The sequence below is a fragment of the Juglans microcarpa x Juglans regia genome, chromosome 3D (assembly GCF_004785595.1).
Source record: "Juglans microcarpa x Juglans regia isolate MS1-56 chromosome 3D, Jm3101_v1.0, whole genome shotgun sequence".
Classification (NCBI taxonomy): domain Eukaryota; kingdom Viridiplantae; phylum Streptophyta; class Magnoliopsida; order Fagales; family Juglandaceae; genus Juglans; species Juglans microcarpa x Juglans regia.
This window is the reverse complement of record NC_054598.1, coordinates 21517900-21530483: the sequence shown is the minus strand read 5'-3', so window position 1 is coordinate 21530483 and position 12584 is coordinate 21517900. Positions and strand designations below refer to the sequence as shown.

The 12584-nt window shown below is 37.9% G+C and overlaps 1 protein-coding gene across 1 annotated transcript; it reads right to left on the bottom strand.

Moving 5' to 3' along the window:
* Window positions 1-4383: 4383 nt before the first annotated feature.
* On the bottom strand, window positions 4384-6869 carry LOC121253886. The gene is made up of 3 exons (XM_041153814.1): window positions 6382-6869; window positions 5049-5613; window positions 4384-4835 (listed from the first exon to the last, which is right to left on the bottom strand). Exons 1-3 carry the CDS (start codon window positions 6793-6795, stop codon window positions 4525-4527), a joined length of 1290 nt encoding a protein of 429 aa, XP_041009748.1. The 5' UTR covers window positions 6796-6869; the 3' UTR covers window positions 4384-4524.
* Window positions 6870-12584: the final 5715 nt, after the last annotated feature.

Below are 12584 nucleotides of genomic sequence, written 5' to 3'. Positions count from 1 at the left end.
TCCCACATCCTTACTCAACTTTATGTTTAGTTCCATGGGAAAAGCAAATGGTTTAGAAGCAAGTAAACTAGCATCTTGAAGAATCTTCAAAGAATATTTTCTTTCACACAGAGAAATACCAGCAGGAGACCGAGCCACTTCCAAACCAAGAAAATATTTGAGCTTACCCAAGTCCTTAAGCTTAAACTTCTCATCAAGCAAGGACATTAAAAACTCAACAGATTTCATATATTACTAGTAATGAAAATATCATCAACATAGACAAGAAGGGCAATAAAAGAGGAACTCCCAGTCTTAGTAAAAAGGGAATAATCATATTTGGATTGCTGAAAACCCATACTGAGTATATAAGTTGAAAACTTGGAGAACTACTGTCATGAGGCTTGTTCAAGTCATAGAGTGATTTATTCAATTTGCAAACTTGAGACCCTCCTTTAACATGGAAATTAGGAGGTAAAACCATGTATACTTCTTTAGATAAATCCCTATGCAGAAAAGCATTATTCACATCAAGTTGTGTAAGATGTCAACCTTTCATAACAGCAATGGCCAAAAGAGTTCTAACATTAGCCATTTTAGCAACAAGTGAACAAGTTTCAGAATAATCCAACCCTTCAATTTGAGTATAACCCTTGGCAACCATCATTGCCTTATATCTTTCAATTGAACCATCAGCACGATACTTGATCTTGTAAATCCATTTGCAACCAATAGGCTTCTTACCAGGAGGTAAAGAAGTAACAGTCCATGTATTATTAATTTCCAAAGCTGTAATATCAGCTGACATGGCGTCTCTCCAATAAGAGTGCTTGACAGCTTGATGATAAAACTCAGGTTCAGTATCGGCAGAAATGGACATGACAAAGGATTTGTATGGAGGAGAAAGATTAGCATAAGATGAAAAATTGAGAATATCATACTTGGGAGATGAAGACAAAAATGAAGAAGAACCTGATAAATCAGAAATTATTGAAGGATCTGATGTAGAGTGTGTAGGAGAGGAATTGCAATGAAAATTCTGCAAGTAACCAGGTACATTTTTTATTCTAGAGGATCTTCTAGGAAGATTAGAAGGCAATGGAATAGTGACAGAAGGCATGGGGAAGAATTATCAATAGAATTTGAAGAATCATTGGAATGAGAAGGAGAAGAACCAACAGATGGTGAAGAATCATTTGGGTGAGAAGGTGAAGAAAAACTAAGAGATAAATCAACAGAGGATGTTGTTGAAGGCACAATTAAAGAATCTAAAGTTGAACATTCAACTGGTTCATGAAAAAAAAATCAGTATTGTTTTGAGAAGTAAAAGGAAAAATATGTTCATGAAAAAAACATTTCTTGAAATAAAAGATTGATTAGCTTTTAAATCAGGAAGTTTGTAACCTTTTATGCCAAAATGATATCCAAGAAAAATGCAAATTCGAGCTCTAGGATCAAATTTGGTTCGAGATCTTTGTAGAGTTAAAGCAAAATAAATACAACCAAAAGTTCTTAAATGAGCATAAGAAGGAGGAGATTTGAACAAAAACTCAAAAGGAGATTTATGATTTAAAAAAGGAGTAAGAAGCCTATTAACGAGGTAAGTTGCTGTTAAAACAGCATCACTCCAAAAATTAATAGGCAGATGAGATTGAATCGTCATTGTTCTAGCTACATTAAGAATGTGTTGATGTTTTCTCTCTACAACAGAGTTTTGTTGAGGAGTCTCAACACAACTATGTTGATGTATGATACCTTTAGAATGCAAAAAAGAAGCAAAAGAAAATTAAGTGCGAAGTGATTTTATTTTAAAAATTAAATTGTGTTTTAACCATTTTATAAAAAACTCTAAAAGTATGTGAAATTTCATATTTATGTTTAAAAAGATAAAGCCATGTAGCATGAGTTGAATCAACAACAATAGTCAGAAAATATCTGTAACCTTCAACAGTAGGTGCAACATATGGTCCCCAAACATCACAATGAACAAGATCAAAAGGGGCAGTAGACATATGAACATTATTAGGGAAATATAAATTCCTTTGTTTAGCTAAAGGACAAATCATGTAAGGAGTGCAAGAAAAAAAAAATGTAAGGAGTGCAAGGAACAATCAATTTAGGAGCAAAATTCACAAACAACATCCTAGAATTAGAAGGATGATCAAGTCTATTATGCCAAATCTCATAATTAGAGCATTTGGAAGAAATGGAGCAAATATGTTAAGATATTGTTTTAGGTAAACAAACAGCATATGTACTAGAAAAAGAATTAGGTTTAGAAACAGAAAGGCCTGATTGTTGTAGTATATAGATGCCTCCTTGCAATCTACCCACTCCAATCAGCCTCCAACGAATCAGGTCTTGTATTAGACAAGTGCCAGAGGAAAATAAAAGCAGCAAGTTACTGATTGTGTTAACTTGCTAATGGATATTAATTTAAATTTAAAAGTTGGAACACATAGAACATCATGTAAAACAAGATGTTCAGAAATAGACATAGAACCAATATGTGTAACAGACACAGATTGGCCATTAGGAAGCTTTACAAAAGCATTAATAGAATTGGTAATAGAAGTAAAGTAATCAATAAAAGGAACCATATGATCAGTGGCTCCAGTATAAAGAATCCAAGAATTGGAATTAAAAGGAACAGATTGAGCAATAGAAAAAACAGAATGAGTATTATTTCGAGAAAAAATAATACCAGAAAAATTATTTGACACAACTGCATTGACAGCAGAAAGAACTTCATTAGCAGATTTAGAAGGATGAAGCAAATTTAGAAGCTGCTGATACCGAGCCTCAGTCAATGAAAAAGGAGAAACAGCTGAGGAATTGCTATCACTGAGGACAGCATTATTAGCCATAGACTATTGCCTCTGTTTCAGTTTGTAGCTTGGGGGAAAGTCATGCAACTTGTAACACTTTTCAACCACATGACCAGTAATTCCACAATACTTACAAATTGGTCTATCCTACTTAGAAAAGAATTTAAAAGATCTGGTTGCATCATTTTGTGAAACAAAACATGTGAGTCAACAGGGAGCAGAGAAACATAAGATATTTCTCGTTGCTGTTCCTCTTGTAAAATAAGAGAAAAAAAAAACTTTATTAAGAGGTGGCAATGGCTCCATAAGTAGAATCTATACATGAGCAGGTGCAAAAGATTCATTCAATCCCATTAAAAATTTTAAAACACTTTCCTGTTGAACATAATAGTTCAACATTTGTACAACTTCACAAGAACAAGTATGAAAAGGCTTGTAATTAGTAAGTTCATCCCAAAGTCCTTTAAGACGAGTAAAATAGTTACTCACAGAAAGAGAACCTTGAGAGAGGGAGGAAATCGATTTCTGTAACTGGCGAGGTCCATTTTTCTGAGAAAATCGTTCATTAAGATCTGACCAGATCTCACAAGCAGTTATAATATACAAGATACTAGAAGAAATTTCAGGAGAAACAAAGTTTATGATCCAAAATATCACTATATTGTTACATCGGAGCCATGGAGAGAAAATAGATCAATCTGTTGAATCTGAAGGTTTAGTAATCGATCCATCAACAAATCCAAACTTGTTCTTCACCGAGAGAGCCATAGTTATCAAGCGAGACCAAGCATGGTAGTTCTCACCAAGAAGAGGTTACGTAACCAAGAGAACACTAGGACTGTCACTAGGATGAACAAAATAAAGAGAAGTGGCATCATCGGAGACGGATTTGTGAGACGGTGCCATAATAGTAAGAAAAAAAGGACGTCTGATACCATATAAAGTGAACCCTAGTAGAGCACGGAAGGGGTGAAAACCCTAGCAGACCAAGGGTCGAGAGAAAGGGAAAGAACCTTCTGGAAGTGAAATGAAAAAGTATTCTTCCGCAAAGTGTTAATTACATCCGTGTACAGTAGCATTATTTATAGGAATACATGTGGAAGTAAAAAATGACATGTGACTAGAATGTTATACAAAAATGAATAAAGTGAATAAAAGAATAGAATAATAAAAAGATGAAAAGTAATAAACTTAATTCCTGATAATTTACAAGTATCCAAACAGAGAGATATTCTTTTTAGGAATAGAACACTCATTTCGAAAACCAAATGCACCCTATAGCTAAAAGGATTTTCAATAATTAAGTTCAAGGTAAGAGCTGAAAATATAATTTTGAGAATTATGTCATCAGGTCATTCCGTTCTCGTTTTACACAAGAAAGGCATAAGCTAAATGTTAAGAAAACCAAAACGTAGTAAAACAATAAACATAATCTTTCCAAAATTAAAAAGAAAAAAAGTGTTTACGTCGTAATATTTGGATCGACGTACTCTTATTGCACTACTTCCAAAATTAAAAAGAAAAAAGGCATGCAACTATGTCTATATATAAGTACTCTAGCGTACACTTGAAGAGATTAGAGATCGAAGCTGAATTATTATATATATATGTTCTTGCACTAAAGAGGAAGCTAGAGAAGAAAAGAAAGACAAGCAATATGAAGCGTTATTTATGATTTGGTCCTCGACCCGGATATACAAATGTATGCACAGAAATCCTATGTCACAACTTTACGACTAGATTGGCACCAACGATCGTAAGAAGATTGGAGATTGGGCCAATCCGAAGCAGCAATGGTAAAATCTTGCAGCCAATTAGTGAGAATGACTTCTTGATCCGCTGCAGGTAAGGTGGAGAGTGCTTCATCTATGGCTCTTTCTACTTCCATCTTTTCGAACCTTGACAGGACAGGATATGCCAGTCCGTTGCTTGCATGGCAAAATAATGGAAGCCAAAACAATAGTATCCTGAACTTTACTTGGCTCGAAATCACCAGGTCTTCTCCAACAAGCTCTCGAAATAATATAGCTATACATATCAGATATCAGAAACATATTAGATATCAGAAATAGAAATGCGGAGATGAGAATTTTGTATTTTGTTGAATTAGAATTTGAAAAAATTGAATTGTTTATTATATTAATTTGTATGTGAATTTGAAAAATATGTAATGATGAGATGAGATGAGATGAGAATTTTGTGTCTCATCCCACCCCTGCCTCATTGGCTGATGATTTTTACCTGAGATCTTCACGATGAAGCCTTGAACCCTAACATTAGCAGTAAGAGAGAAGGAGGCTAAACCAGAGGCAAAGCTCCATTGCACCAAAGCTTCATCCACAGCTCCATAATCCCTAAGCTTTGTGGTCATCCAAAAAAGCTCCTGAGCCAGCTTCTCTGCCGTCACCTCCTCCACGTGATGATCTATCCCAACTTGCCTCCTCCTCTTCTGATGCGTGCCTGCGGCGGCATTGATATTTGCCACAGTCGACATTATGGCGCTCACACAAAAGCCCAGCCCTTTCATGTAAGATGTCAAGTAGGAGCCCATGGGCAGCGCCCGGATGACGCGCGTGGTCCACGCATAAGAGCTGCTGTCATCGTCTTGATCTCCTTGGGAGCGTTCCAGTGCCCGGTATAGAAGGTTTGACGTGCGGGCGAATGCCGAAGCGAGAGCCGTACGATTGATGTGGAGAAGCACCACGTGGCCGTATCTTGCATTCTCGTCCATTATCCTGTCAGCCATAGCCATCGCAAACTGGTATTTCCCCGATGTGGCTGGGATTTCGGTGAGGAGCACAAGAATCTACGTCCGACGTACGAACCATGAATTAGAAAGATCAGGTCAAGAATTGACCAATCATAACGGAACACGTGCTAAATAAAGGAGTCCGCTTAATTATACTCACAAAGGATCTTGTATGTTGTCATTTTTAAATAGGTGGCATAGATAAGTAGTATAATGTGGTGCATGCAGTCCACTTGTTCCCTGTTAATGCCACCTAGCTTGCAAACAAACGTATTTAGCTAGCTCTTCATTCTAACTAATCATTCTACATTCTTTTTTTTATGATCATGTCGAACTTCGTGACTTAGGATTCGAGTACTTGAATTTGAAGCTCAGATCAAGATGTACCGATCGAAAAAGAAAGATAAAAACTCTTCTATTTTCTTCAAAAAAAAGAAGAATAAGGTGTCGTTTGGATTCGAAGATGAGTTGTAAATAGTAATGAGATGGATTGTGAATAGTAGTGAAATTTGTGAGTTAAAGTTAATGAATAGTAATAAATAGTAGTGAAATGAGTTGAGATGAATTGAGATGACTTGAAATGACTTCCGAATACAAACCATCCCAAAGGCCTTTCTAGTTGTCTCATGATTAATCTTATTCAGTTCGTTTCCTTTCTCGGCTGTCTCATGAACTTGAATCGATGCACAAGAAGAAGATTTTTAGGATCAAATTACGGTTCGGAGCCACTGATCAGATCGAAAGTAAATAAATAAACGAACAACAAATTATATATGCTATATCACTGTTTGTTTAGTCAGAAAATTGTTATTCAAGCTGGCTTACTTGTGAGAGTGCCCTACCAAGGGCTTGGACAGAGGATCCATCAACACCTTCATGAACAACTAAATCCAAGGAAGGAAAGGAAGACAACATGGAAGAGGAAGATGATGACAAGGATGTTGACGGAAAGTCCAACGATTCGGCAGAGGAGAAGCCAAGGAGATATTGAGGAGAAGGGCCAATATTGGAGCAAGGCAAGTAATCCATCAAAAACCTAAGAACCCACACCGCCATCCAAGTCAGCAGCATCACCACGAACCGCAGGTGGTCCGCCGCCTTCCACTTCTCCGCCTGCTCGGTTCTCGCCACGGAAACGAGCGTCTTCGCTGCAGCGTTCAAGGTGGACATGAAAATGGAGCTCAAGAGAGATGAAGGCCTGGTCTTGTACCCATATGCTATGTCTAGCTCTGCTGCCATGGCTTCTCATGTACAAGAACAATTCCTCTAGCTCTCTTCAGAACGTACGGTGCGTCGACGGAGGGAAATATCAGGAAAGAGGGGGAGAGAGTATTTATGGATGGGAGTCATTGCCAGGTGTTTCAATTCTCCCTTGGACAAGTAGAAAAGTTGAGGAGCATACTATGGTTATGTGGGAGGCCCTGGTTTTTTCTTTCTTTTTGTACAGAAAAACGAAATTAATTCCATAATGTTTTTTGTTTTTTAGTAGCTTTCTAAATTGTCAACATGACAGTTATTCACTTCATCTGTCTTGTCGGGATCGGGATTTTTTTATTATTTTTTATCGTACTTTATTTACACACCTGAGTGGGTGGCATTACTCGTTCAAAAAAAAAATTCATCATTTTAATTTTTATTATCTTTTATCATCCCATAATATAATATTAGATGATAGATTTACAAGTAAAATATAATAAATAATTTTTCAATCATCATAAGATAATGAAAGGATGATGAAAATTTTGATTATGAATAACATTGCTCTTACCCATTTTGGATCTCGATTAATATAATTCATTTTTTTATGTAGTTTTTAAATAAATTTAAATATATATTTTTTTAAAATAATATTTTTTAAAAAAATATCAATATTATTTTAAAAAACTTCTTTAATTATTAAATAAAAAAATAAAAAAAATAAAAAAATAAAAAAGAAAGTGTCAAAGACTTTCTCGAAAAGGAGTCTCAGGACATAAATCATTTATCGAGCTAAAATCCAATGTCATCTAATCTCATCATTATAACTTTATCAAATTTTTACACAAAATATAATAAAAATTTTAACTTTTTCAAATCCAAAAAAAATAATAATATTAAAAAATAATATTCTAACTAGCCCTTAACATGTCAACTCATTTAAAACCATGTCATCTCATCTCACTATCCAAACCAGTCCTTAACATTCTTGCAATTACCTTGCTGCCATCGAGTTTGCATCTTTTGGCACACATCTGTATGCACATTTTCTAGAGTCTCTCGAGAGTGCTGAGAACGAAAATATGGATAAAATTTAGAAGAGTCTCTATAGAAAATGTGCATACTTGCAAGGGACTTCCTTGCGGGGCTTCTAGCGTCTCTTCTGGAAAATCAACGAATTTAGCCATGAAATCTGCTAAGATTTATCTCTTTGTGGCATTTTTAGGAACGTAGTCGATGTCGGATTTGCTAAGTTTGATCGACTAGTTTACTCAAAGGCCAGAAGTATCAGTTCTGTATAAGACTTTTTAGGGGGCATCGATCAATACCTTTATTGAGGGTCTCAACCTGCAAGCCACAACCATCAGTGCCAATGCCAACAACTCTACATGTGAGTAGTGCGTCCCAACTCCTTTCAAGGCACGACTTGTGTAGTACATCAATCTTTACTTCTCACCTTCCTCCCGAATTAGTGCAGTAGAGGTGGTGTCTTGCGTGACCGATAGGTATAGGTATAGAGTTTCCCACAGCTTTGTTCACCTTAAGAGGGGGGTTGGTTAGGTATTCTTTCAATTGTTCGAACGCCTCATCACTTTTGCCATTCCCAACTGTACACCTTTTGCAACACCTTGAAGAATGGAAAGCATTTGTTCATCGATCTCAGCACGAATCGATTTAGGGCCTCTATCCTGCCAGCCAATTTTTGTACCCCACTTAGGTTTTCCAGGGGCTTCATTTCTATTATCTCCTTGATCTTTCTCTAGATTAGCTTCAATTCCCTATTCTGACACTGTGAAATCCAAAAGCTTATCGAACTCCACACCAAAAGCATACTTGGTTAGGTTAAGCTTCATCTTATATTAGCATAGCACTGTGAAGGCTTCCCTTAGGTCTGTTATGCTACATGGCGGCTGGGCTCCTTACTCTTGACCAATAGATCATCCACGTAGACCACCAAGTTTCATCCAATATGCTCTTTGAACATGCGATTTACCAACCTCTGATATGTTGCTCCTACATTTTTCAATCCGAATGGCATTACTTTATAACAATATAAACCTCGGTTAGTTATGAAGGAGCTTTTATCCTGATCTTCCTAACTCATCTTAATTTGTTTATACCCGAACTATGCATCCAAGATGCTAAGCATCCAAGAAGCTAAGCATCTAGTGACTAGGTGTGGAGTCTAGTATCAAATTAATTCATGGTAGGGGCAACTGTCTTTTAAGATTGTCTTGTTTAAGTCAGTATAATCTACACACATCAGTCATTTGCCGTTCGCTTTCTTTACAAGTATAACATTTAAGACCCAGTCTGGGTGGTAGTCTTCTTCAATGAATCCTGCCTCTAAGAGGCATTCCACTTCTTCTGCTATAGCTGCGTATTTCTCTGCACTAAGACTTATTTGCCTCTGCCACAACTTCTTAACTTCCAAGTGCACACAAAGGCGATATTCTATATCTTCTGAATAGATTCTAGGCATATCTTCGTGACTCAATGCGAACACGTCCCTATGCTCAAATAGGAGCAGCCTTAGCTCCTCTCTGAGGCCTCGTGAAGGCCGGTGTTGAACTTGAACATTGCATTGGGTCGGTCCGGGTACAATGTTAGCAGCTCCAGGGGCTTGCGCGGGTTCTCCATACTACAGATCGCCTTCTTCCTGTGTCTCCACTCCTGCTTTATTAACTCTAGGGGCAATGGAAAGGTTTTACTAGACATAGCATTCACACTCCAAAACTTGTTTGCCCCGCACTCTGCTTATGCCCCCATATGTCAGAAACTTCATCTTTAGATAGTAGGTGGAGGTAATGGCCCTCATCCTGTTCAATTTCGGTCTGCTTGCGGTGAAATCTTCCATGACCATCGTCGTGTAGGCTTTAAATATTAAGAAAATTTTCATGACCGTCATCATGTAAGTGGCCGAACTCACAATGACCGACAGTGCGATGGTCCCTTTAGGTTGCACGGGCTGCCCCAAGAGTCCCTTCAATAGCAGCGAGGCAGGGCGCAACCTGTCCCACCCCAAACCCATTTCTTGGAATGCGTCCTAGAACAAAAATTTGGCTAAGCTTCCATTATTGATCATAACCCGGTGGGTGGTGTAGTTGGTGACGAGTAAGGTTTGGGGTGTAAATTTAAACCGGGAAACCGAAAAACGGGACCGGACCAGACCGGTTGGTTCGGTTTTGAACCGGTCCGGTCCGGAACTGGTTCCTATATTATGAAAACCGGCCGGAATCGGTCCGGCTTCGGTTCCGGTTGGTTTGGTTCCGAATCGGACCGGTTGAAGAAAAATATATATATAAAAATTAATTTTATATATTGTACAAAATATTTATATATAATATATAATTATATATCATAATAATTTCATATTATAATTTATAAATTATAACATAAAATGTTAATCTTAAATATGAACATTTATAATTTGTTTGATCATATGTTATTAATATAATTATATATAAAATAATATTATTATAATTTATAAAATAAAAGTTTAATCTTAAAGATGAAAATTTAATTGATCATATGATTTAAACATAATATATATATTAAATTACTAATAATATTTTATCATAATAAGTAACACTTTATTATATGTTTTTTACATTTTAAAAAAATCAAAAAACCGGACCGGACTGGAAACCGGTAAAACTGGATGTACCGGTTTAGGAGGGTAACCGGGGCGTAATCGGTTTTGAAAAATGAAAAACCGGTACATACCGGTTCGGTCCTAGATTTTGTCCAAAACCGGACCGGACCGGTTACACCCCTAAGTAAGGTTACTACCAGAGCGGTGTAGTGCAACTATGATACCCCTATAAGGTCTTCCTCGATGAATATTAGTGGAGCTACGGTCTAGGTCTTCACTTGCTTCACCGGTCGATCAACAACGAACACCTCTTCGTGTTGTGCCCATCTGGTGTGAGCCCTTTTAGCCGACATTGTTGTGCCACCTCCAGCGAATCCCCTGCTATGGTCATGATTTCACTGAGAGGTGGGTTTGGCCTAGGGCTGTAAGACTAGTGGCTCGGATTGGAAAAATCGACTGGATTGAATGGTTCAGTCTGGACTAACCAAACCGATAGTCTTAATGGTCGATCTCGAGGTTGGTTTTTTTTTACTGGACCGGACTGAGACTGACTGAATGTATATTTTTATATATATAATATATTATTTTATATAGTAGTTGCATAGATTAATAATGTAATTTTCATGTAAGGAATCACCATTGACCATATATACAATGAAATTATTTAATATTTATTAAACATATATAAAATGTTAACGATATCACTTAATTTTAATTTTACTAATTTAATTAATTTTTTGTATTAATTTTTCTGAAAAAAGAAGAAGAAGAAGAATAAGAAGAAGAAATGGTTCATGGACCGATCAGACTGATATCTAACGGTTTGGTCCAGTAAAAATGATGAACCGAAATTTTCAGTCTGTGACCCCCTCGGACCGGACTGGTTACACCCCTAGTTTGGTCTGTCAGGACTATGGTGGGGAAAGTGTCCTTTTCTCTGGGCCTTTCTCTTGCCCAGACTTTTGTTCCTACCTCCCGGCACCTTTGGGAAGCTCCTTAGTCAGTCGTTCAGGCGAGTGATCACCTTTGGCCGCAAAGTGCCCTAACCTCCTATTCTTCCATGTCGTTCGGTTCGACGCTGGACATGGAGGCAATATCTTGTCTGTCATCCCATGATAGGTGCAATGTGGTCCGGCTCCTTGCTACTTGGTTTGCTGTCGTCGCCCCATTACAACTGGACCTTTGTTTCCCCTTCTATTTGCATGCTCGAATGAGCCACTTTGAAGCCCCAATTTTGGAGTCCTTTGTCTTTCTTCCTGTTGCTGTGACCACTCCCTGGCTTGTTGGTCTCATCTCATCCCTTTGATGCTCTTACTGGCTTCCTTTGCCTTCCAGTTCGACTCTTCCACTTCGGATCTTCTTAGGTCAGTCAATGCTTTCAAAGCGTCCTCCACATTAACGAAGTCGTTCGCCCTATCCATGAATTCCTGCAACTTTGCCAGCATTTTCCTAACTCACTCGACCATGAAAGGGCTCCTCAGCCATATTCTCCTAAGAGCACAGCCAACATTATTTTCTCATTCTGATTGTTTGCAATCAAGTGTTCCTTGTTGAACCGCATGAAGTATGCCTTCAGACTCTTGTCTCCTTACTGCGTTATCGTGGGTAGAAATACAGCTGGTCACCTCTGGCGTTGACTAGCCATGAGTTGTGTCAGGAATTGTCTACTCAAAATCCTTGAAGCTAGTAACGAAGTTAGTAGGAAGGAACGATATGTGATTTCTCTAAGAAACCCTTCGAGAGTCATGTGGGTTTTGAAAGTTTCCAAATTCTCAACAGGGTCCTTGCGTCCGTCATAGGTTCGACATGCAAGACTTTGAACTTCGGTGGGAGAGGCATCGCCATGATTGCCGCACTATATGGCAAGCTGGTACTATTGGGTACGTTATCAACGGACAATGACGTCCCTACGAGTTTTTCCATTTCCTTGTATTTATCCTTGAGATTGCACAAGCTATTGTGCATTCTCTTCCTTTCCTGCTCGTGGTTCGGTGTAGCCTCGGTCACCCCTTACGACACCTCATCAGCCTACTTGGCGTGGTCTTGGTCTGTTTCTCTTTTGAGTCTTGCTTTCCTTTGCATCAGGGCTTCATGTTCTCTTTGCAAGGATTTCATTTTAGATGTCATCCTCCCTAACTTTTCATCCATCTCTCTGAATCTCCTTTCCATCTTATTGTCTGCCAGCTCTCACGAAGCAGTTGTTTCTTGATTGCGGATTGTCTAGGAGCGTGTGGCA